The sequence below is a fragment of the Trachinotus anak genome, unplaced genomic scaffold (genome assembly GCF_046630095.1).
Source record: "Trachinotus anak isolate AG129_WGS33_773 ecotype Australia unplaced genomic scaffold, CSIRO_AGI_Tana_v1 ptg000004l, whole genome shotgun sequence".
In the NCBI taxonomy this organism is placed as follows: domain Eukaryota; kingdom Metazoa; phylum Chordata; class Actinopteri; order Carangiformes; family Carangidae; genus Trachinotus; species Trachinotus anak.
The window spans coordinates 2564266-2589379 of NW_027273855.1; the positions used below are offsets into that span (position 1 = coordinate 2564266).

General features: G+C 44.6%; 3 protein-coding genes across 7 annotated transcripts in view; 1 reads left to right on the top strand and 2 right to left on the bottom strand.

Annotated features, from left to right (window-relative positions):
- Positions 1-937: 937 nt before the first annotated feature.
- wdr6 (WD repeat domain 6) lies at positions 938-7819 on the bottom strand. Of its 2 annotated transcripts, XM_071475229.1 has the most exons (7): positions 7666-7819; positions 7300-7416; positions 6932-7072; positions 3821-6566; positions 3475-3552; positions 3019-3135; positions 938-2737 (listed from the first exon to the last, which is right to left on the bottom strand). In XM_071475229.1, the coding sequence occupies exons 2-7, from the start codon at positions 7367-7369 to the stop codon at positions 1699-1701; spliced, it is 4191 nt and encodes a 1396-aa protein (XP_071331330.1). In that variant the 5' UTR covers positions 7370-7416; positions 7666-7819; the 3' UTR covers positions 938-1698. The 2 variants fall into 2 exon arrangements, with proteins under 2 accessions (XP_071331330.1, XP_071331331.1); XM_071475230.1 differs by lacking the exon at positions 7666-7819 and having other exon boundaries at positions 7300-7569.
- A 375-nt stretch (positions 7820-8194) lies between these two features.
- LOC139620071 (uncharacterized) lies at positions 8195-11913 on the top strand. Of its 2 annotated transcripts, none has more exons than XM_071475231.1 (4): positions 8195-8461; positions 9384-9439; positions 9532-9739; positions 10450-11913. In XM_071475231.1, the coding sequence occupies exons 1-4, from the start codon at positions 8257-8259 to the stop codon at positions 10809-10811; spliced, it is 831 nt and encodes a 276-aa protein (XP_071331332.1). In that variant the 5' UTR covers positions 8195-8256; the 3' UTR covers positions 10812-11913. The 2 variants fall into 2 exon arrangements, with proteins under 2 accessions (XP_071331332.1, XP_071331333.1); XM_071475232.1 differs by having other exon boundaries at positions 9571-9739.
- A 2176-nt stretch (positions 11914-14089) lies between these two features.
- The window catches only part of celsr3 (cadherin, EGF LAG seven-pass G-type receptor 3), a 110605-nt gene continuing 99580 nt past the window's right edge, over positions 14090-25114 (bottom strand). For 2 of the 3 annotated variants that reach the window (XM_071475234.1, XM_071475233.1), the window contains 5 exons: positions 25007-25098; positions 24565-24738; positions 21269-21463; positions 18705-19767; positions 14090-17679 (listed from right to left, as the gene is read on the bottom strand). In XM_071475234.1, the coding sequence (XP_071331335.1) occupies positions 17652-17679; positions 18705-19767; positions 21269-21463; positions 24565-24738; positions 25007-25098 (1552 nt within the window). In that variant the 3' untranslated portion in view covers positions 14090-17651. The remainder of the gene's footprint in view (positions 17680-18704; positions 19768-21268; positions 21464-24564; positions 24739-25006; positions 25099-25114) is intronic. The other variant, XM_071475235.1, reaches the window with a different exon arrangement.

The following is a 25114-nucleotide window of genomic DNA, read 5'->3' on the forward strand; positions in this document are numbered from 1 at the left end:
ACACACACACACACACACACACACACACACACACACACACCAAATATGCAAATAATTGTGCAGACGGTCCCATATCAACCTACCACTTAGGCAGTATTAGCATTTCATATCACAACACGTTCCGCTTCTACACTGCTAAATTAGCATTTCAGACCACATGCACACAATATAATCACAGTGTGAGTGGGCACGTTTGTACAAACCCTCACCTCCGACCGAACACACACTCCATGCCCACGCTCTTTAATAACTCTTGAACAATCCCCAAATAAATACTGTTTCATTACCCTGTGGCTGAAAACCCAAAGCTGTACAATCACAATCACATTTTCTACAGTGTGTAACACCATTAATGCAAATAGTTGCTGCAATAGAAATAAACACACTAACACATACTTTTGCACTTCTACACATGTGAGGACCCTCACTGATGTATTTCCTTGCCACCAATACTAACACCAGCCCTTAGCCTGACCTTAATCTAAATTTAATAATAGCTCTAAGCCTAGAACCAGGTCTAAATCCTCAGACTGCCTTTGAAACAGTGAGAACCAGACATACTTCCAGGAGAACATCTGAAACAGGTCCTCACAAAAACAGGAGAAGACGACCAAACACAAATGATTATGTCAGTTCTTTCTGCCTTAAAGCCCAGCAGATCGTTTTATTTGAATAATTTCAGCAGTATAAAGATGCATCAAAAATCAAAATAAAATCCTCCCTCTCTCTCCCCGAGGTTGGGAGCCACTGCTGTACAGGACTAGTCAGATCTACTCAGGGACCCTTTGTTATGATTTGTATATAATGCATTTTCTTGTGTACAGTATAACCATCAGTAGTTCTACATCTATTTGTTCTGGGTGATACACAAAAAATATATATATATATTTTCCGATTATTTTATCAGATATTGTGATTGTGAAATGAGTCACATTTTCACCTCTTCACTACAACAAAATGACTAAATCTCTTGCTCATGAGGAAATCAGGAGCAGGTGTCAGGAGGAGGGGGGTTCTGTTAAACTATTTATTTAAACCATGAATCTCACAAAGTCTTTGTGGATTTTGGTGCATGGAGAGATGTGCTAACAGCGGTCTTTGGTTCAGCCCTGTTCTTATTGAAAATGGAGTCCCATGGAGCCCCTCTTCAAGTAAAATGGCTTTAATTCCTGGCTGGCAGAGATGTAACATACTTAATTAAAAATAACTCCAGTCATTTCAGCCATCTTTGTGCAGTGTGGTGCTATTCCCTGAAGGAGGCCACAGATGGCCCAAACACATCAGAGATGGTTTTAATGTTCTTCTCTTGGAATAGCCATGAATTTTATTTTTCCTTGATGAGCACCAAATGCTTTCTGTGTGTTATTACCAGCAGAAATGCAGCCTCATTTGACACAGAATAGCTGCCCACATCTTAGATCCTTATTTTCAGTCTGGCAGATATTAATAACAGGCAAGTCAGAGAGAGACACAGTTTAATATCTCTTCATACAGATTTGATGATGAACATTATCAAACCTGTATGAAGGACCTGTATTTTGAATGCAGAATCTCTCATCTATTGAGAAAGCTGGAGAATAAAAACCTTTAATAAAAAGTGGACTTTAAAAGTTTCCCAAGTAAAATTAATTTAATATCACTTCTTATTTTCATCTTGTGATTTTACAAATAATTTATAAATAATGTCACAAAAAGTGTTCATTCAGAGAGTGATTGGTTGGAGCAGTTCTTTTTTCTTATTTCATTCATGTTGACTTCTTGAAAAGTCACTTTAACTCTGTGATTCACTTTTCCTTTCTCTTTCTCTGTCCGCATCTCTTCGTCCATCTCTGTGTTTCTGACTCGGAGCAGCTGGAAGCCCTGGCCACAGACCAGCACCCATCCGGCCTCACTCTTACCCATGCTCTCAGTCTCTGTTTGATTTGCTGTCTCACTGCCTGTCTCATCACCAGTCTTACAAACTGGGTCACCTGTCTCATTCACTGCTCCAACAGGTTCTCCACCCTCTGTCTCGTCATCTGTTCCTTTACAGAACCTCCCATCTGCCTCGGTGGTCTTACCCTCTGTTTCTAATCCTGTCCGACTCCCTTTTCCTCTCAACATTACAATCTCCTCCTCGGACTCAAATCCTGTATTCCTCTTTTCACCTCCTTCCTCCCTGTCCATCATCTGCCCCTCCCACACTGCGAGTCCTGCAGCGTCGGCAACATGGGAGCACAGCGTCCTTCTGTGGCCGACACCGGTACTGCAGACCCTCCATAGGCAAACCCTCTGATCTGAAGAGGTAGAGACCACGAGGCCCGGGGTCAGGAGCTTCAGGGCGGTCAGAGGGGCAGCGTGGGCCAGCGGGATGTGGGAGTGGGCTTGGAGTTGGAGCTGAAGCCGGTTTGGGGGTTGGAATTTGGTTTGTGAAGAAATTAGCAGCTCAGATGTCTGAGAAAACCCTCTGCTGCCCCCAGTCTGCCCGTCTTTCGGGTAGAGCACCTTAATTGTGGACACCGTCAGCTGTCCATCATCCCCTCCACTAGCAACAGTTACCAGGCAACCACCCTCTTGTTGTCCCAGTTTCTCCGCCCAAACAGCCAATGAGTTGATACCACTCTGGTGGGCGGGAATGTCGAGGCAGGGGATTGGTGGAGTTGGAGCATTGCTTGAAGTATCGGTTGAAGTGGAAGCGCCAGTCAAATCCCACACTGCAATTTTCCCATCTGTTGCTGCACTGAACAGCAGTTTATACCTGACAGAGAGGAATTAATATAACTTTACTTTATATGAATATATCAGACATGCAGTCTTCATATTTTCATGGGATTATCATGCTGGGGACTGAAAGTGAACCTAAATATAATGAGCTTTTAACACTGTATTCCTATATTTCCTCTGCCAGTCACTGCTCTCTTTTAAAATAGTGTGTAACATGTATGAGTGGTTTGGTCCAGATTGTTTTTTCAACGTAAAACTACCAGTAAGTTGTAAGAAAGGTGGAAAGACTCACCCACTGAACAGACATAGACTCACCTGTTGCCTTCTCCATCCTCCAGGCTGCAGGTGGCGACGCTGAGCACACAGCGCTGGTGGTAAAACGTCTCCCACAGCAAATCGATCTGACGTTCGACTTCTCTGACTGAGAACAATCTGGAGAAGACAGTGATGGAGGTTAGAAGACGCAGGGAAGGAGAGAGGGTGGACGGCATGCTGTGAACTATCAGAGATGATGAAACGGCATCTCAAGGGAGAGACATGACAACCCATCATTCCTGTTTTAAGATCTGTACCAACTTCATTACACTGACACATACTCTATGCTTGCAACTAACAACACCTTTCAACTTTGCCTCATTGCTGTAGTTTCAGTTTTTGAAGAGAGGAGGACATTGTGTTTTTATATTGTAACATTTCGATCTTCTCTCCTGATGTTGAGAACAGATGTTAAATGTGTGGAAAACTTTTCAAGTTGCAGTGATGGAGACCAACCTGACAGCTCCGTCGCTGCAGGCCAGAGCCAGGAGAAGACAGTCTGTCCTCTCATCCACCACCACTACGGACATGTACCTGGAAACACATGGATGAGTCAGGGATAAATTCTGTTATTTGCAGTCTAGGCATTTTTGAGAATGTATATTTTTCCTGAAGAAGATGGACACAAGAGTGAAGGAAGGAAGAGAGCAAAGACAGAAGGGAAAGAAGGAAAAGGAGTTTAGGTAATCATGAAGGAAAAGTCATTTCTTTACTGATGTAATTCTCTTGACATATAAGCAGAAACTGAACCCAGCTGATGGGACGACACAGAGTCTTTATGTACATCAGTTTCTGAACTTGCCTTGTTTCTGGGTCCATTTTCACCGTCTTGTGTCGGTTCCGCCTCCTCTCCCACTGTTCGTCCAATCGGTGGCTGGCCACCTGGATCACCTGGCAGGAGGGAGCCAGCCTCTGCTTGTCCCAGCCGATCAACAGCCGGTAACTCTGCATTTGAGCCCGGCCGCCGGCGGAGACAAGCAAGGCAGAGAGAGACTGTGATTGGTTACCGCTCCCTCCCTCTGGATGCGTCACCGCCGTCAAAGTCCGCACGCTTGAGATGTGGTCAGTGATCACTGAGAGGACTCTGATGCTGCCGGAGCTGGGTTGTACCGCCAGGATGGTTAAGCTGGTGTCCTCTCCTCCTGTCACCACCACCTCCCAGTGCCCTCCCTCTCTCTCCACCTCCCTTCTGTCTGTGTCTGTCATATTTCCGGTTGTTTGAATGTCGTTCCCAGTCCCCTCTATCCTCCCCAGCCTGCATACACACCCTATCCCCCTCCCATGGATGCCCTCTCTCAGGCCCCATCCTCCAGCCCTTCCTGCCCTCCCAGCCCAGCTCGGTTCCTCTCCAGGGGGTTGTGAAGCCAGGACAGCGCTGTGCTTGATGAAGACCAGAGCTCCATATCCAGGCCAAACCCCTTTGCTGGATGGCCAGAGAATCCAAGAGCGATGCCCCCCACCACAAGGCACCGCTAACAGCCTCTCCTGCCTCACCGGGTCCCAAACCACAAAATGCACAGCGTGGAAGCCAGCAATGACAAACCTGGCTTCTCTTGCCTTTACTTCTTCTCCTGTGAAGCTCTGCTTTGTCTCAGAGTGGTTCTCACGTTCCCCTCTGACCTCCTCTTCCTCTGGAATTTCAGGTTCAAGAACCAAAACTCTCTCCAGCCACTCCATACCTTTGCAGGCGCGCTGCACTCGCAGCACCTCCAGCTGAAACCGTTCTTTGTTCTCTACAGTCTTTCCAGCACTTTTTCCTCTGTTTTCTTCAAGCCTTTCTGGGGGTGTTGGTTGCACTCTAAAAACTCTGACACAGCCGTCCCTGCCGGTGCTGTACAGCAGGCCTTGGTATTCAAACACTGAAGTTACTCCCTGTTTTCCGTGCACCCCGAACAGGCAGCTCAGCGGCTGCAGCTTTAGCTCATGCACTTCTTTATTCTCTCTCTGCTCCATGATATTACCTCCATCTCCATCACTTCCATTTCTCTCATCTTCACTAGGTTTCATGCCCGTCAGCAAACCGTCATCCACCTGTGCATCATCCCCCTTCTTTTGCACCTGTTTTCCAGCTTCCTGAAACAAAAGCAGGGACCCCCTCCTGTCCCCACAAACCCACAGCAGCTCCTGTGACCTGGAGCGAAGGCACACTGCAGCCAGCAGCCAGCGTTTGGCGCAAGGGGGGAGGAGGAAAGGAGGAAGAGGATTTACACTGAACGTTAAGGAATCATTTTCATTTAATTTTACCTCTATACTCCAGCGATAGACATGTCCTTCAGCACCTGATGCCAGCAAACACATGCCCTCTTGTCCCTCTTGACAAATAAGACTATGGATCTTCCCTGTTCCAGCTGTGAGAAGGATCCCAGATTGAGGATGAGAAATGGGAAAGACCTGAATGGACCCGCTGAGGTTTCCCACGGCACATAAATGAACTTTGGCTGTTGAGTCTTTCACTTTGATGGAAACTGTTTTCATCACGCAGTAGGACTGAAAATCAGGAGTCCCCTGCCACACGATCTCCCACTGCCCATGGCTGTATTGATAGACTACTCCTTGGTCAGTGCAGACCACAAACTTACTCTCGCTCCATCCTGCATGTTCATCCTCCTCTCCTGCTCCACAAACCACTTTAGGGACGCTGTGAGCAGGGAAGTTCAGGTCAGTTAGCTTCTCTGTCACTGCTTCCTCCGTCTTCTCCTTCCTGTCCTCACTCTCCTTCAATCTCCACAACCTCACCCCTCCATCTGCTCCCCCTGTAGCCACCCATCTCTCTTCATCTGCTGTTCCCTCACTGACTGCTAGAGCACGTACCCCCCCTGCTCGGTGTCCCTTCAGCGTCCGAACCACCTTCCCACCTCCAGCCCAGTCCCAGACTAAACAAGCCCCATCTTCCCCAGCACTGAACACTTTTCCAGGGGAGAGACACACTGAGAACACCCTAGCCTGGTGTCCATAGAGGACCCTTAAACAAGCCGGGTTCAAGTCCCCACATTTCCCTCCAGGGCCCCCTAAAGCACCAACACCCCACACCCGCACACTGCGGTCATCAGAGGCTGAAGCCAGCCATCCTTTCTCCTGGAGGTATGAGATGCTGAAGATGACCCCACTGTGTCCCAGCAGACGTCTCTCAACTGGAGCTTTACATTCAGAGCCACTCCCTCCTCCTCCTCCAGGCTTCCAGAGAACCAGCTGGTTAAAAACAGTTCCTCCTACTAAGACAGCATCGGCCCAAGATTCATGGACTAGAAGGAGGGCAGAGTAGAGCAGACACCCCTCCAGACAGGAGCGCTGAACCAGGGCAGTTCCTGTATTGACATCCAGGAGAAGAGCACTATTGTGGGCTACAGCCACACAGAGAAGTGACCGATTGTCTCCAGAGAGCCAGCGGACATCCAGGGCCCAGTCTCGTAACTCCATGAGGGGACCCAAGATCTCCAAATGCAGACGGTCCCCATCCTGGACATCCACATGGAGCCTTACCAGCCTCACGGCCTTGCCTCCAAACACTGCTAGGTCATAAAAGCTGGGCTCTGCGGTGGAGCTCGGTCCTGGGGATTGACAGACGAGAAGGGACTTTGTGAATGAGAGCGAATAAAGACAATTCATCAGTGTCTCGACCAGCCATTACAGCTAAAGTATTCTAGCTAAAATATTCCTATCACCTGAGATTCATGTGAACACCTGCAAACATATCTTAAGTATTTAAAATCAAGGTAAGCAGAGAGAAAGGAGAAGCCGCCCTTGATTCATTTGTTTCAAAATTCCTGCAGATCACCAAACTGTAACAACCATTTCCTTCTCCCAGGACTTGTCTTTCTCTCTTACTTCACTCAAATCTGCCTGTGAATTAAAAATAAATAATACTAAAGATAAAAGAAGTAACTTTGCTGGATGCAACATCTGCTGGGCTAACCATGTCTGTTCTTCCCTGCTGGGACCGCGGCCTGACTTCTGGGTCTTAGTCCATGGATTCTGTAGTGTTGGAGGACACTCAGTGAAGCAGTGGCTTTAGGGTGAGGCTGAAGACTGTACACGGTCAAGACTGGACCCTCGCCTGCAAAGAAATGGTAATAAAAATGAAGTTAAATGTGTCTCATACAATCCTTTATAAAGCCTTTGGATCCAGAGTCAAATAAACAAATATAACAGCAGCAGAACCATATTTATATATAAACAGCCAAAACAGTAATAATAACATCTAATAAAGTCTAATATTTGAGCAGGGAAGCCCACATCAGTAGGAGAATCAGTTGTGTGTTGTTTTGAAACACTGCTGCTCACCTGTCAGGAGAAAAGCATCCTGAAGAAACTCCAGAGCCGTGACAGGAGCTACCAGGGCCGCTGTCTCCATCTCCTAATGACTCCACCGTCTTATCGAGGACACATTATTCATGGGGCCTGAAAAACATAAAGTTAGACTGAGAGTACTGTTGATACAGTCTGTGATGGGCACAGACACCGTTAGCCTTTCAGTTAGCAGTTAGCTTCTCCAGTTATTTGGTGACAGCCCGTAAAGAAAAGTGAATTTTCGAGCTCAGCATCGACACCGCCACGTACTTCACTCACATAATGTCTCAAACTCTACAGAAATATGTTTCAAATCTCCATGAAAACATCTTTATTTCTGACCCACGACCAGAAACCTACCACCCATGTGTTTCTACTCTGTCTTCCGTGCCCCGTTTTAACCAATGGGGCTGCACCAGTGGCTTTCTCTCCGCTGATTGGTTAGAAAAAAGGTTAGTCGCGTTGCTATTGGAGGGAACGACACACATGACCCACTGCCGTTGAGTTGTGGTGCCTTTAATGTTTTCTGGAAAAAATGAATTTGTTTACCATTCTTGTTATAGACACTGATTTTAACACGTATAAATAGCCTGGTTCCTCTGTTTATTGGTTCCTTTCTTTAACTTTCGTTGACACTTTTTATGACAAACACATATAATTTGTTTTCTTTACTATATTAGCAGATACTATTGTGGTTTTTCTACATTTTCTCTATTATCCTTCGTTTATAGTATTTTATATAAATAATGCACGTCCACTGAAGTAGCTTTAGTACATGCACCGACGCTTTATCAATATTTCCTAACTTTATATGAGGATATAGAAAGTAATTTCCATAGAAAAGCCCAGTGGTACAAACTGTATTTGGATCTTCCGGGTGAGCGTGAACGCACCGGGAGGGGGTAAGTGGCTGTCCGTTAGGTAGCGGCGCAGCTAACTTCACAGCTAACTATGCCTGGAAAATGTAAATTCCAAGACTCCTGGCTCTCGAAGGACATTTACAAGGACTGGCTGCTCAAGGATACCCAGGACATTCACTTCGCCAGATGCAGGGCCTGTTGTAAATCTATCAAACTCCAGACCATGGGCGAGGCTGCCCTCACCAGCCACGCAGGGGGAGCTGGCCACAAAGCAGCGGTCCGCAAGCTAGTGCAAGGTAGCTCATCCCGGACACTGAAACTAGAGCACAGCTGAGAAAGCACCCCCAGTAATACCGAGTGGGAGACACCACCGATTTGATTGTCGTTGTTTGCTCGACTGGTGTATTTGAGGGTTGTGGAGGTGGTGATCTGGCTCCAACAGCTGTTTGAAACATCTGTCCCAGGTCCTCAGCCACACCTTTTCCGTGTCTGGCCATGTGTGTGCATATGTGAGATTTCTGCATGACAATAATAAATACTCCCTGTAGTGTAGTGTTGTATGTGTACAGTTCCAGGAGTTGTGATCCATAGTAATCCTGTATCATAACTTACTCTTTACATGCTGTGCTGTTAGACCTTTAAAAAGACAATAGTCAGAGCTGAGGTCGAAACCTGCAGTTTCACGTAAAACAGTTTAATAGTAAAAAAGATGCCATTTGGTTTGATGTGTTATTTACTAAAACTTTTTTTCCAGGGATTTACAGCAGTTCTGCCTAAGAGGGGAGCAGACCTGCAGCCAGGAACTAAAGAGTGTCTGTCCTCTCCCTTCATCCTTCTGCTGCACCAAAGCACGTTCAGTCAAACGAGCCTGGAAAAGGAGGAAATAATCCTTGAATTTGGTGCCAAAGTGTTCTTCAAAGTGCTTGTGGATAGAAGCATCAGTGTAAAAGCACTGTAAATGAAAAGTGACCGATTTCTAATTATTCTAAATTGTACGTGCACAGCTCAGCCTGAAACTACTGTGCTGACAGTAAATTGTGGACTTTTTCATTGTTTGACTGGACTTCTCCATGTGCAGCCATGATGCTGTGAGGTGCCTTGGATGCGTGCGTGAATCTGTGAAGGTGATGTTTTACCTGGGTTCACCAGAGGGAGGTGCTCTCTGTTCACTCTCCTTAAATACATTCACCTGCAGCCCCTCCCTCTGTGTCTTTTTAGCAGGCAATCTGATGATGATAAATGCTGCTGGTCAGATGAACGGCAGCATCAGTCAGGTAAATATTTAAAGCATCATCATAAACCTGGAGCAGCTCATAGATTCATAACGCAGCGTTAATGTTAGAAATGGCAAATGTTCCACCGGCAGGAAACGATCGCTGAAGCCACTTTGTTCCCTTCCTCTCAGACGGAGGACAGTAAGGAGCAGGTCACCATCTGCGTCCAGCGAGACGCCTCGGACAGAATCACAGGCAACGACTGGTCAGAGCTGCACCACAGCCCCACTACAAACTCCACCTCCCACAATGCAGAGCTACAGGATGTGACATTTCCTTCTGCCTACTTCACAGCAGCAGGTACCCTCAGACAAAGCTGCTCCAGTGTTTGTTGCCTAGAAACACATGCACACTGAACTTCCTGTTGCAGAATGTTGATGTCAGTCCAGACCTGTTCACCTGATCAAGATAGTTTGGTTAATTAAGAAACTCATGCACACACTCAACAGTATTTTTTATTCAGCATCGGTGGCAAATTAAAAGAAAAACCTGAACAGTGAGAGGTAAAACATCCAGGCAGCTCGTGAGAGGTCACTGATGAGCCTAAATAAGGTGTCAGGTATTGATTTTTTATCGAGGCGGAGAACAGGTACCTGGGGGCAGGTAGGGGCTCAGTACTGGGGAGATGTTGCATGTTTGATTTGGATTAATTTGGTTTTGAGTTGTTGTCGTACGGAAAAAGCCAAGGAGCTTTGAAGCACATGATTTAAGTTGGATTTTCATTTAATTTGTCACCACATCGGTATTTCATATTGATTTTGTGATTTACACCCATTCATAAAAACATAAGTATTTAGTTCACCTGTCAGTGTGTCTTAAATCAAGAGCTTTAAAGGGTCACCTCAGTGGATTTGTAGTTTCTGACCTGGTGTGTTCAGGGTCTTATTTAATTCTATAATTTGGATTATGATACAAAAATATGCAACAAACAGTTTTAATAATATATTCTGGACCAGCACACAGGAGTACAAAGTTCCCCTCACTGACCTTTGTGAACTCTGACCTCGCAGGCTCCTCCAGGCTCATCAGCCAGCGTCTCCACCCGTCAGGCAGCGAGGCAGAGGACGCCGGCCGCCGCTCGGTTCAGCACGACGCCATAGACCTGTCGAGTCTGGAGCAGCAGCAGAGGACGCAGGCTCTGGAGCAGCAGCAGCAGATGAAGATCCTGGAGTGGGAGAACAGGATGAAGGTGCTGGCGTGGGAGCAGGAGCTGGTGAGGGAGAAGAGGAGAGCGGCCCGGCAGAAGGAGAAGGCCTTCAGGATGAAGAAGGCGTACTATAAAGCAAAGTTAAAGAGGATGGGCGAGGACCTGCCGCCGTCTTCCTCCAGCAGCAGCGACGAAGAGGAGAAAATGCCCGATCCGACAGGATGAACTGATTTCATAGTTGTCTTTTTATTAGTGCTCGTTTCACTTGTGTATTCTTTTGTCTATATGTCCTGGAACTGTTACTATTTTTATACACTGTTTTTGTACTTGAATGCAGAAGTGAACTTGTTCCTGAGTTGCTTTAAATGAGCTGATTTTACACAGAGAGAGAAAATGACTCCTACACAGGCTCCACACTACTCCAAGTAGAACTAGCTCTTTTCAAAACTACAATAAATGACAGTTACTTTATTCCATATGGTCACCAGAGCCACTACTACTGCCTCGCCAGGGTGACGACCATTTGTTCTGTCTAATTGAGCCGTCTCCCAGATGGCCTTAGAGAGAGTCAAGATTATTCAAGCACTAAACACTTCATTCAGCGTTTACTTCCACCAAGGCCAAACATTTTCTTCCACCAGATCCGGATTTTAAAATATCTGTACTGTACAAACTCAAGATGTCAGCACCATGAATATATCCAATCTTTTATTTTATTTTTTTACATCAAATCCATACGTTATTCCCTGTGAAATAGATAAAAATATGTCGCAGTCTTAGGGAAACTGATTAAATAAATATCCTGGATCTGCCTCTTTAACCCAAATGAAATGGCTTCTTCCCGGGCTCATGCCCCGTCGCTCCATCAAGTTTGGTGCAAAGCAGTTCAGCACTGCTTATCTAATCCTGCTGACAACCAGAAAAACGAACCAACAAATGTCTTAGTTTTAGAAAAGATCATGGGAATGCTATGAAGGACTAAGTACTTGTAATGAATAACTTTGCACATCTTGTAGGAATTAACTGTGTGAAGGGTTCAGATCAAAATCTCAGTGTTTTGTTTTATCTCATTTATCTTTGTGGTTTCACTGTTCACTGATGTTTAAGAAGTTTCTCTGAAGGTCACGGCCTTTTTTTTAAGGAGAACATTATTTTAAGACTGAACTGAGATCTAATCACCACAGATGTAGAGATGAAGTGACGTTTGTAAATGGACAGTCTTTTAACAGAGGGTGGAGGCGAAGCTTCTTTTGCACTGCATGTTAACATGAGTATGTACACGCTTCAACTGTTTCTGCTTTGTAAATAAATCTGCTTTTGGTACAAAGTTTGAGCAAATTACAGACAAATCAAAGAAAACACCTGAATAAATGGGTGGAGAATCAGACGCTACATGGCCACAAGTATGGGGACACGAATAATACAGCCGTATGTGAAGGCTTTTTACACTATTTGGGCACCTGGCTGCAGTCGTGTGCTCCTGATCAGTCACAGCAGCGTTAGTGAGTTTGGTCCCTGTCAGTGTTACAGTTCAACCCAGAGGTGATGGATGGAGCTCGGCTCGGTGCAGGCTGCCAAGCTGTTTCACAACCAACTCAGAAAACCATTGTCACGGCCGTTCCCCAATCTGCTGACACAAAAAATAGCAAAAAATAAAATTAAAATCTCTAAAATATTATTGTGTGCTTTAGAATTAAGATGTTTGACAGGAACTAAAGGGCTTTGACCAAACCAGGAAAAACAGCCCCAGGCCAAAGTACAAAAAACTATTTGGACAGGGGCTGTTTGTGTGTGTGTGTGTGTTTCAGACACATTCTTTCATACAAGATACCAGAGGACAGTAAAGGAGTACAAAAAATCTTAGAAGTCATTCTGTGACCTTCAGAGTCACCTGATCTCAGACCAGTTAAACACATGTGGGCGTGACGTGTTAGACGACAGTGAACCATCAGAACACAAAACGCATCTGCTGCGTCAGCGAGCACACAGGCTGTGGAGACACCTCACCCAGGCAGATCAATACCACTCACATCTGGGCACTAAGTAACAAGAGCTAAAAGGTGGTTAGCCTAGCTTAGCATAAAAACTGGGCATAAGTAGAAGATGCCAACTTATTTCTCCCCAAAGCTCAAAGACACCTACTGACAACCACGGTTTGTGGTTTCAGGGTGAGTTATGGGCTGTAACTACGCGTCTGAGCTTTAGAGGTGTTGGTAGACGTACTTTTGTTGAATTCAGGAGAGGTCACAGTGTGCACACCCCTGTGACCATCAAAAAGTCAGCACTGCGAGGTCCCTGAGGCTGCACGTCACTGATGACCTGAACTGGTCCATCAACACCACAGCTGTCACCAAGAAAACACAGCAACGCCTTTACTGGAAAAAAAGTACAGCCCCCCCTCATCCATCCATCACGAAAACTTTCTTCAGAGGAACTTTCGAAAGCTTCCTGACACCCGGCATCACCATCTGGTGCAGGAGCCGTCCAGCTGCTGAGTCCCTGCAAAGAACAGTGAGAGCAGCAGAGAAGAATCCAGCAGCTTCTCTCTCCCTCAAAATGCTGCCTCCCCCCCTGCCGCCCCCTCCCTCCAACACCAAAAAAGGGGGACATATGTGCACAAAAATGCACCAGCACTGTAGGTGTCCACTGCCTTTTATGACAGACACATGTTGCATCAGCACTTTTTTAGTCTGAAGCTGCTCTTCACAGCTCTCTTCATGTTTTTATGTGAACAGTGAGTCCTGCTCCCTGATCTGTGGACTACAGTATTTTGCCTCCATGTAGCTGAGATGCTCAGTATTGTAGAGACAAATAAATCTGATCTTTGAACCTTGGACAGTCGGGCTGTTCCCACCTGCTTTCAGTCTTTATGCCTCTTAGCTCCAGCTCCATATTTAACCCAGAGACATGGGAGTACTACTGATGCTCTCATCTAACTACAAAGCGCCAAGAATATTTCCAAAATGTTTTAAAGCACACATTTCTTTTGAATTTTACCAATCTGAATGTGTCCTGGGCCTTCGACCAGGTTCAGTTTGAGCCTGTTTTCAGGTTTATTCCAGGGCTGATTGATATTCTGTCTCAGCTGGGTTGCTCCTGTCGGGAGCTGACATTTTTTGCTGGGAATCAAAGTGGCAGCTGAACATCTCTGAACGCTCTGAATGTGACAGGAACTTTGAGTCAAAACAAGTCAGAGGGAGAGCCTTCCAGAAAAATGTGTCGCTCTGTCAGGATGTTTTCTCTGCTCAGGTTTTTGCACCTGAAAATGTCTGCGGCTCTCATGAATATGAAACAGCAAACACACACACACATATCTGTGTACACCTATATTTGTGGGGACCTGTCATTGCTATATAACATTCTCTAACCCTAACCATCACAACCGAAAGCTCAAACCCCAAAACAGTACCCCACAACCCCACAACTGTAGTGGGCTCCTGGTTTTCAGATTGAATAAACACACACACATAAAGAATAAATATAAACGCACACGAGTCTTGTAGGAATAAGTCTTTTTTTTTTTATTGTCCAACATTTCTCTTGTTTAAGCGGTAACAGGGGAACAGCTGTTTCCATGCCACCGTCCCCTTGCCAACGGCGGGATAGAAGGCATCCCATAATGAACACACAAGCTAACAAAGACAATCTCCCCTCCCTCCTCCTCCTCCTCTCTCTCTCTCCCTCATCACTCTGTTTCTTTCCTTCTGTCACTTCGCCCCTGCTTCTTTTTTCTGAGAACGTCACGTTTTCGTCCCAGCTCAGTGTTTTTGTCTCCTCTCACTTGTGCGGCTCCTGTTGGTCCAAACCAGATTAACCTGAAGCTCTGTCCTGTGTAAAAGCAGTTCAATTACTGATTGACAATATGATTTTTGTGCTTGTGAAGCTTCAGCCTTGGATGTATGAAAGTGGACAGGGAGAAAAAAGGTTTGATTTGGGATATAACTGCACTATAACACCCAGTATTCAACTTTTAGCATAGATATGTTTACATACGTTAACATTCAGTCTGGACAGGACCAACGGACCAAATCAAATTATTCCAGACTTGTACACCTGTGGCTGGATAAAGACAACCAATTTCATAACCTTATATTTTGCCGGTTAAAGTTAAAGCCAACGTTTAAATGTTTAAAAGCTCAGTGTCCTGCTCAGGATCTTTTATCTGCATCAGCTTGTAATTCTCGGTGTAAATAGACATTTTTATCTTCACATTCTCCTCTTTTCTCGTCCTCCATCTGTGAATCTGTTGCAGGGAGAGACTCAAGATCATAAGAGACATTACATTTAAACAAAAGGAACATTTGAACAAAAAAAATAAAAAAATTTACAAATACTTCTTTAACAGCCTTTCGTACAAAATGGCAACATAAATAATCAATACAATGTCAATAAATTATCAACAGATAAATAAATCTCATGTCTGTACAAGTTAAAGGTATATTCGGTTGAAGAAGAACAGATCTGTGAGAAAAACTAAATGGAAACAAAAGTTAAGAGGGAATCAATGTCGGATTTTTTTTAGGTAGACTGCTCCTTTAAAAGATTAGTGGGCAGCGTTGTCCAGCAGGACTTTTTGCCAGTGCTACTGTCACAAATGGGTTCGCTTGTTACATCCCAGGGACGTGGGCATGGCAGAGCAGCGGTCAGGGGATATGCACTCGAGGTGTGTGAGATGTGTGTGTTCATGTCCACTGACTGCATCTCCATCCATTTCTCTGTATACTTTTTTTCCTGTGATGAGTAACGTCCACGCCTTCCTCCCCGCATGTTGCATTTTGCACACAGTCAAAGCTTCTGACCTAATTTGTTTTCTTTCTAAACTCTGATTTTGTATCTCATGATTTATTCTTCTTTATGCTCCATTTTGTTCCATTGTTATATAATCACTTCCTCTCCTGCTGTTCTGGTGTTATTACAAGTATTTTATGACTGTCACAATGCTCTCCTCATTTTTGCACAGCAGAAAACTCATTTTTCCTTCAGTTTTTATATCTCGCTGCATTACAAAAAAAAAACATTTAAGTTATTCACAATCCCTTAATCCCTCTCAAGGCTGGGTGAGGCCCACCTGCCCGTCTCCTTTGCTTATAAATGCCTGTGTGTTGTTACGTTAAGACATGAGCTCGCTGCTTGCTCTAACAGCTGTGAGAAAGGAGCAGCTGCTGACGGAAAGACCTGCATCTTAAAGCCACTTAGAGGCTTTTAGCTCTGACACCGCTGACATCTCCTCCACTCTGCAAACTGGTGCAGTGCTGCAGAAGCTAAGGCAGATCTGAGAACTCATTTTTGTACAGCAATCTTAACAATGACAGCAAATTTGTGTTAACGTGCTCTGGTGAGGACCTCTTCATTGATGACAGCTAATGCTGGATGTTTTACTGTAATTACGCAAAGTCAGGACTCTACAGATTTAGAGATCGGGCCTCTTTTCTCAGAAATTTCTCATGTTTAGAGGATATTATGAAGTAGCTTCCCAGCAGCTGTGTTCAGCCAAGCAAGTAAAAAAAAGTCTGGCAAGGGATTCATGTGACATGAGCTGATGAATTCAGGTAGATGCGATGCTGGATATGTACTGCAGGTCTGCTTTCAGGTCCCCAAACAAATATCCGATGTGACTCATAACGTCTTCCCTCTGATCTGCTCTCCTCCATGTTTCCATGGCACAATTATTAAAAAATAAATAAAATAAATCATGAGCAAAACAAACCTGTGAATTACATCTATAGCGTTCACACCCTGCACAAGTCAATTTCATCACAGAAAACTGGAGAACATCAATGTTTTGTACTGATTTTAAGCAGCTGTCCCTTTGGCTTGAATTTGCACAGAACTTCTGCATGAGAAGCTTCTATAAACGAGTCTCCTGGATGCTGCCGGAGAGATTCGGCTGCTCCTGTGGCGTCTCTTGAGGCAGGTTGAGTCGCGATGCATCAAAGTGCAAAATACCTTGAGGGGCTTTAAATGGTTGTTACATGATACAGCCTCGTACAGAGAGGCAGCCAGACATCTACCTTCACCCGCCAGGTCCCCAGAAGACTAAAGATATGCTCTGGTAATATCAGTCGACTGATTTGGTCTGGTTCAGACAGCACCAGGCACAAAGATACACAGACAGATGACAAGGTCACATTCATATACAGTGGATCACAAAACAGCACAATCTCCCTAAAGAGCTGATACTTTGACACTTGTGACTGACCCCTACTAGTCGAACCACCAACTCTGAACCTTCATGTGGTGTTTTAGCTTAACGTTGGCCATCTTCTTCTGCACAATCATCTTAATCCATCAAATCTCTTCTCTTATTATAATCCCTTCCTCTATTTACAATCACTTCTCGCTACTTTGATATCTTCGCTTCAACCACATCTCGCAGTTTCGATAATCTCATCAGATACTATTGCCGGGCCCCTGATGCTATACACACGGTTGATGGGTTTGAGGAAAAGTTTTTGAGGAAAACTGTTTTCAGGGAGAAGTTTTAGGGTTTGCTGTTTTTTTCTTTGTAGGGGAAATGTCTCCCTCAGCAACAGACAAGACTGCATTCACACCAACCTCACTCACAACCTCACATGGACACAATCTTTAAAAAAAAGAAAACATCACAAGAGATTTCTTCTTCATCTCCAATGAAAAAGATACAAAATGTATAAAAAATGTTATTTACAGTCTTTTCTTTTTTTTTCTTTTAGACGGATCTTGTCTGGACTAGGCTGACATTTGTGTTGGAAATCTGAGGAGTTTGTGTTTGTCTTTGTTTGACAGTTTTTAGGTAGTATAGGTGGTTCACTCGATGTCCAAAGAAAGGTCACAGGTCATTGTAGGCCGTGGGACTCAAACAACTTTATCTATACAGTACAACCTGCCCACAAACATCCTCCTTCATCCTCAGTGGACACTCTCTCCATCTTTCTTTCCATCTCTGTGTCTCCTCTGTCATAGGTTTGTTTCCAGTCCTCCAATGTCTCAGGATACCCCAGTGGTTCAGGGTCATCCGTGACCTTTGAACCTGTCCCTGGTGCACCAAGCACTGTCACAATGCATAAAGGGATATGGAGGCTGTCATCAAGACTGTCCTTCGCTTCTGTTGGCTCTGAGGTGGAGGAAAGGACAATGAGTCATTTATCAAGTTTATACAGAGACTTTTCTACTGATTGTAAATTCAGTTCCACACAATGAAGACAGTGAAAAAATAGGAGCGAAATGGAAATGAGCTGTTAGAGGCAAAAGGACAAAGAGAGAGGAGGGAGACAGAGCTAGAAAACAGAACAAAACAGACTAATACACAAGGGACAAGAGGATGAAGACACCAAAAAGGAGGAAGGAGAACTGAGGGAGCTGAGGAAAGTAGAGATAAAATGACAGAAAAGATAGAAAAGAAACAATAAGTGAGAAGAGGAAAAGAGTTGAGCAGTGGACACGATGCTGAGGAAGAGGAACATCAGTCAGAGGAAGAGGAAGAGGAAGATGAAGGAAAGTATGACCCAAAAAGTGTGTTTACAGAGGATCAAAGTCTAACGCGGCAGACACACTGGATGGCTGGTGTGTGCGTCACAGCTGCTGTTGCTGATCTGCTGCAGAAAAACACGCATGTACGTTCAAGTTGGCTGCATCGCTGCTGCTGCTGCAGCTCTTTCTGTCTACACGGAGTTTGCAGGATACTTGAATGCTGATTACACTTCATTTTTAATTAATTTCTGATTTTGTTTTGACAGAAAACGAAACACCACTGTCTCTAAATGCAGCTGCCAAAATGGTTAAAAAATATATTTATATTTTTTCATGTCTGACATTCAGCCTAGACATAGAGACTATAGTGTAAGGTGTCAGTTTTGTGTAATATTACTGGTATCACGTCAAAATGACATCAACGGCTCTTTTCTGTCTATTTTTGCTGCAAGAAAAACGCGTCATGTGTGAAAAAAAGGCGAGGTGACAAACTTCTAGATTCCGTGATGCAGGCAGTGTGTCGTTAACACGGGTGCTGAAGTGAAAACCAAGACGTTCTGCAGCCGCCACGCACACGCAACGCAGCCAGTGTGTCTCCAGTCTAAGATAATGAGGAGGGGACAGGAGGAGGATGAGTCAAGCCAGATTTTTTCACACAGAAAGACTTACTCAGAGTCTGGGGAGACTTCAGATATGCTGTGAGAGGTGGCAGACTGGGGCGGGGAGGGGGAGGGTCCGTGGGCGGAGCCGTTAGGCCCAGGGTTAGAGGCAGCAGAGGGAGGAGTGAGGACGGAGGAATTGAAGGATGCCAGGATGGAGGACAGAATATCCAGGTGTTCACTGGATGGCTGTCGGCCCAGAGGGTTTACATTTGACCCTGCGACCTGGGGGACAGTCTGACCTGGGTACCTACATGGGGGGGCAGAGTCCAGTCGTCCTCTGCCGTGAGCTGAAGGAGGGAGCTGCTCCTGCTGGGGCTCCTCGGAGATCGGAGGAGGAGGAGAGGAGGAGGAAGGCTGGTCGGGGTGTGAGGGCTGACGGGGAGGCAGAGTGCGGAGCCACTCCCGACACGGCTGAGCCTGCGCTCCCACTCCGTTGGTGTCCAGCTGCTCCCTCGACCTACTGCTCATCATCGCCCCCGCTAGGTGCTCCCGGGAAGCGGCATGCCGCCGAGTTAGTGTGTTCAGCTGCGACCTCGATCCACTGAGGTATCCCTCCAATCCTGCTCCGACAGCTCCGCTCAAGTCCTCCCTGGAGGCGTGGACGCTGCCTGTGTGGTGGTTGTCCAGTCTGTCCCTGGATCCTGTCAAGTTCTCCCTGGATGATGAGACTCGCTGGTGGTCAAGCCCCAGGCCCCCCAGCCCTGCTCCCTGCCCCAGTCCCAGCTCTCTCCTCCTGGGTAAGAGATCAAGGTTGTCCCTGGAACCCCGGGAGTCCAGTCGGTCCCTCGATCCCCCAACTGTCTGCCTACCCAGTGGATCCCTGGACAGCTGCCTCCGGGAGAGTGAGTCCAGGTGCTCCCTGGAGGAGTAGCGGGAAGCCGGCTGAGAGAGAGAGCCGGTACCTCCACCGGCGGCGGCCGTGGCAGAGTACATCCGACCGTAGGAGGCGGCAGGAACACCTCGGTGGCCCAGAGTTGAGGTTCTGTACCAGTTCAGCTCACTGGGGACTCGGCCCATGGTGGAAAGACCCTGTAGTGCTGGAGGGCAGCCCAGACGATTCTTCAGGATACCTGGAAGAAGAGAATATGTACACGAGAAGGAGAGGGGAAGGAATAAGTGTCAGAAAAGGAGAAAAAATGAGATTCCATCAGAGGGGAAGCAGGACAGGAGAGTAAAAGAAGGTTGAAGGTGAGGGAGGAAAAGCAGGAGGAGTTGAGAGAAGAAGGGAAAGAGAAGAAAGGGAAGTCACAGGATGAAGAGAGGTGGGTAAGAGCAGGAGAGAGATGTGTTTTGGACTTTCTAAATCCACTGTTAACATTTTATGAATCCAAATACCAGACTTGAAAATGAAGTTGTACAACTAAAACACACACTATACTGTCAATAGTGTGGTTTCTTGCTTTCCAGTCCCCTTTTCTGTGTGTGTAATTGTATATGTACATGTGTTTTTTTGTACATTTGTTTATTTTTGTGTTTTAATATGTTCCCTAAAATGTCAACCATGCTTTCAGGCTACACAAGTGATCTCCATCTTTTCCTGCCTCTCTTGCTCAATGTGTCTTTGCATGTGACTTTACACAAACATGCTGTTTTGCACAACCCAGTAACACTAAATGTGAGGTTACTAATACTAGTAATAAAAATCAACTAGAAAACCAGAACTTGAATTGTTGCAGTAAAACAAAAATAAATCAATGAATTAATTTGTGAAAATTGTGACTTTCACATGTGTGAAGCAGAGGGCACTGCTAGGTCACACAGAGGGTGCTCCGCTACAATTAAAATGTATAACAGAGTATAAGGTCTCAGTTATTGAGCTGTGTTTTAAATGATGTGGTGCTGATTCAGCTCACACAGCTGGTATCTCCTTCATCTTCCTCCTGGCAAAATTCCCGATTTCACCCTGATGGCCGACCATACTGCGTCAGTCAGATACGATGTCTGGAGACTTTTGTTATCCAGTAGAAAAATAACAAGATAATACATTTCTAGTGTACAGGCCGGACGCTGATAACCAAAGAAATTACGCTTGATTTTAGACCTCTAGATGCATATGTAACAATTATATTAGAGAGCAGATATTTATAACAAGAAGACAATAAAGATAAACACAATTTCTTATTGGGACAAGTCTGTTAATCATCGAAACTGCATTGTTTCAGAATTTCAAGACATCTGAATGTCCATCCATCCATCGATTATATATACTGCTTATTCGGGTCACGGGGGGGCTGGAGCCAATCCCAGCTGACATTGGGCGAGGGCGGGGTACACCCTGGACAGGTCGCCAGTCTATCAAAGGGCTGATGTATAGAGACAAACAACCATTCACACTCACATTCACGCCTACAGGCAATTTAGAGTCACCAATTAACCTAATGTGCATGTCTTTAGACTGTGGGAGGAAACTAAAATTTGAATAATGAGCAATGAATTATCAAATTTGAGGTTTAAAAAACTGAACCCTATGACTGATGCTCTGTTAAATATGGGAAGAACAATTAGAATAATCTGTCACTGTGCCCTTAGATTTTGTGGTTTTTTTTAAACATGTTTCTGTGTTTCTCTCACCCTTGCGGTGCCTGTGTGGCTGGGTGAGGCCGTTCTCATCTCCACTGGTCAGTGCTGCATCAAGCTGGTTGTTGTTGGCAGCATCCTTGCTGTAATCTGCCCCCAGGGGGCGCTCTGAGCCCCACTTTTGCAGGGTGTGTGTGTCACACTCCTCCAAAGCTGGCCAGTAGGACAAAAGGTCATTGCCATCCAGATCTGTCACACACACACACAAAAACCCAAACATTTCCTGGTGAGTGGAATTTAACATAACTTTCATAACATACATTCATCTTCTCACATCAGGTGATGACCTCATCGACCAATGACTTATGATAAAGCACGGAAGCTCATTAAGTAGTTGTAAAGAAATTAAAAAGGAGACAGTCATTAAAGCCAGTTATGAAAAGCGCTCCTATGCCTCATATTCATTTTTTTAATCAACATTTTGTTACTGCATGTGCATCCTAATGAACACAAAGCAGATGTCTGTATCAAATAGCAGGTGTCAGCAGACAAATAGCATATGCTCATTATGGAATAACAGCCAGGGCAAATTAAAAGTTGATACTGTCGGTAGAGAATGTATCAGACAAATATCCTACGAACAGGCAAAAGTCTTGGTTTTAACATGTACAGCACACAGTGGTTCATAAATGGTGGGGTCTTCCTTTGCGGCCATTCAACACGTTAGTTTGTCATAAAAATTAATAACATATAGTAATAAGATTAATAATCTTTATTCATAAAAGTACTTTTTTTTCACAAGGCTCCAGGGCTTTAACTAAAGATTTCTTCCATTATCAATTAATCAGTCAACTATTTTTAAATTAATCTTATACAAAATAGAGGAAAAACAATCTGTGAGTCGAAGATTACATTTTCCACACTGTTTCAGATTCACCCTCAGATATTCAATTAACAGTGCAAATCTTCATCTGAGAGAAGGTGGAACTCTCTATCAAGGATTATTCATTCCAGCGATAAAATACACATCATTACGCCACTGATGTTAAATGCTTTTTTTGACAACCAGTTATTACTCTTATTGTTAGAGTTCAGAAAGCCTTGTTTCCCTAATGCAACATGCTTGTAAATAATGTAACCATGGACTGAAACAAAAACCCACTGTTTCAGTTCATGATACTTTATTTATGCACCCCAGGGGCAACTCATCTACACACTCAAAAAAATCCAAAAGTAAGAATATTAGATGGTTAAAATACACAAGGATCTACAACAGTGGTCAGTTCATTGCTGACCAACAAAGTCCGAAACCACTAAGGTGCATATTATTTTAAGAAAAGTGCACAAGTGTATTTTTCAGTCACAATGCACAAGAAAAACTGACCATTTCATGTGCTCTGGCTGTTCACAAGTCTATTGACGTCTGGAATAAAACCAAACGTCCTCCTCTATGTTTTACCCGCAGACATGATTGTTTTTTCTCTGTCTTGTTTAGTTGTCCTTTGAACACTTGCTTAGTTAAGTACATTCCCAACTCAGACCTCTCACACTGCTCTCCTGAACTGATGAGGGGTTGAATGTTTTGTCACAACAAACAGGAAGCCATCTTCAAACTGTGACCTTTCTGTAAAAAGCCTGCTCTTTAAAAAGCCCTTCAGTTTGACAGCATTGATGAATTGATTGTACTTAACTGCACCATCTGGAACCTGTCCTCCTCTATTCAACTGACAACTTCAGTCCACATTTCACTCTGAATAGACTTCTGTGATCCAGGTGGCTTATTAAGCATTAAGAATTGATCACTTTTATGGATTTATAGATTTGCACGTCTGGCCTTTTCTTGTGGTGAAAGCTTTCACAGAACACATATGCATGACATTTATATCCCACATTTTGAGGTGCATGAACTCATATATCATGCATGATATCTTTTCATGCGGATCAGGAGAAAGAGGATATTGATTAATGACTGGCACTGACATTTCCTTTTGCTGTATGTGTGTGTTATTGTGCCTGCACATGTTGTATGTTTCTACATATCTGAGATACAAGAGTGGACTTTTTTCTAAAGCAGGGAACTACCACTGGCTGGCAGGGACATTTCTGTGTGGACCCCATTTTTGTGTGGGTTTCCTCCCCAGACTGAAGACATGCAGATCAGGTTACCTGGGGACTCTTCATTTCCTGAAGGTGTGAATGTGTGTAAACTAATGTGTGTCCAAATATGCTATCCCTGTGATACAGTGGTGAGCTGTCCAGTGTTTGTCCTGATGTGAGGTGGGCTTGACTCTAGACCTCCACAGTTCTGCACAGGATAAGCAGGTACAGATGATGGATGGACGGGGGCTTAAATTGAATTAAAGGAATACTCGAATACCTGTTCCAAACAATCATCACTTTTATCACGTTCCAAACTAGAATTACTGCCTCACGCTTGTTTGCCTCTGCCACTCAGACTAGTTTCAGATTACATCCTTGTTTATCCAAAGCCATATTAAATATTAACCATTTGTGTGAAATTTTGTCATAATTGCTATGTGAAGTCTTGAGTAATGGCTAAAAAGTGTTTTGCCAGGTCACACTGACCTTGACCTTTGACCACCAAACTCTAATCAGCTCATCCTTAAGTCCCAGTGAACACTTGTGCCAAATCAGAAGAAGTTCAAAGCGTTACTGAGATACTGCGTTCACAAAGCCAAAACCGTGTTTTGTGAAGTCACCATGACCTCAACCTCTGAAATCTAATCAGTTCATTCTTGAGTCCAAGTGAATGTTTTTGCCAAATCTGAAGAAGTTCCATCAAGACAGTACTGACATATCGTGTCCACGGGAATGGGACAAAGATGGACAACCTGAAAGCTCTGGCTTTCACTCGCGCAGAGGCATAATAAAATGTTAAACACACTACTTCCAACAAAACTTGGATGCTATGAAGAAGCAATGACGCAACACAGAAGTATTGTATTTAACTTTGTTGTGCAGAGACTCATACTGAACATATGGATCAATGGTAAAGACAAGAATTATGCTGCAGGAAATGTTGAAAAGTCTCTACAGATGTCTTCAGATGAGTCTGGGTCCACTTTGGAACTATGTCCTTGTAACTGATACGAATCCGAGCTGACAATTCTTCAGTTAAGTTATTCTCTCAGTTCAGTTAAGGATATTTGATACTCAAAAGACAGATTTTCTGAGTATTCCTTTAAAAGCAAGCATATAATGCTTTATACTAACATGCGACTCTCCTTTACACTTCACCTCAAACACTGCGATGGGACCATGGCAGACTCCTAACTGTTAATGGCTTTTTAACTATATGAGGAAATGCCTTAAATCATCTGCTCGTCTACCTTTGGTGCCGTTGTGGGCGGGCTCGGTGAGCAGACGCTCACTGTGGTTAGAGCGTTTGAATCGCCGCTGGATGCGTCCACGGAGTCGGACGTTGTCCTCACTCTCAGAGGACGGGATGGAGAGACTGCGCTCCTCCTCCATGGAAAGGTCAGAGTCTGAGTCAGAGTCCTCACCTGGGGGAGGAGAGGGAGAAGAAGTGAGAGGAGGAATGGAGAAAAAGAATAAAGAAACAAAGCATACATCTAATGCTCTTGTTATTGTCCAGTGTGGGGATGTGAGTTTAATCTTTAATGATATACAAACAGAGAGAGCGAGAGAGTAAGAAGAGAAAAATAAAAATGGAGATTGTGTTACTTCTGCTTATAACAGGTCTGTGTTTGTGCGTCCACGTCTACTTATTCCAGGGTGTGTGTGTGTGTGTGTGTGTGTGTGTGTGTTTACCTCCGTCTCTGTGGAACATGGCTACATCAAGGTCTGTCGCTCCGGTGTGGACGATGTTTTGTTCCAGAGTCTGACGAGCCAAAAGATTTTCTCTGAAAGGGAAAGAGG

Coding starts and splice junctions, on each gene's coding strand:
- LOC139620071 (XM_071475231.1), top strand. CDS start 8,257: ATGCCTGGAAAATGTAAATTCCAAGACTCCTGGCTCTCGAAGGACATT. Junction 8,462..9,383: donor GGTCCGCAAGCTAGTGCAAG/GTAGCTCATCCC, acceptor GTGTCTTTTTAG/CAGGCAATCTGATGATGATA. Junction 9,740..10,449: donor TGCCTACTTCACAGCAGCAG/GTACCCTCAGAC, acceptor CTGACCTCGCAG/GCTCCTCCAGGCTCATCAGC.
- wdr6 (XM_071475229.1), bottom strand. CDS start 7,369: ATGGAGACAGCGGCCCTGGTAGCTCCTGTCACGGCTCTGGAGTTTCTT. Junction 3,553..3,820: donor AAAATGGACCCAGAAACAAG/GCAAGTTCAGAA, acceptor ATGTGTTTCCAG/GTACATGTCCGTAGTGGTGG. Junction 3,136..3,474: donor TGCAGCGACGGAGCTGTCAG/GTTGGTCTCCAT, acceptor TGTCTTCTCCAG/ATTGTTCTCAGTCAGAGAAG.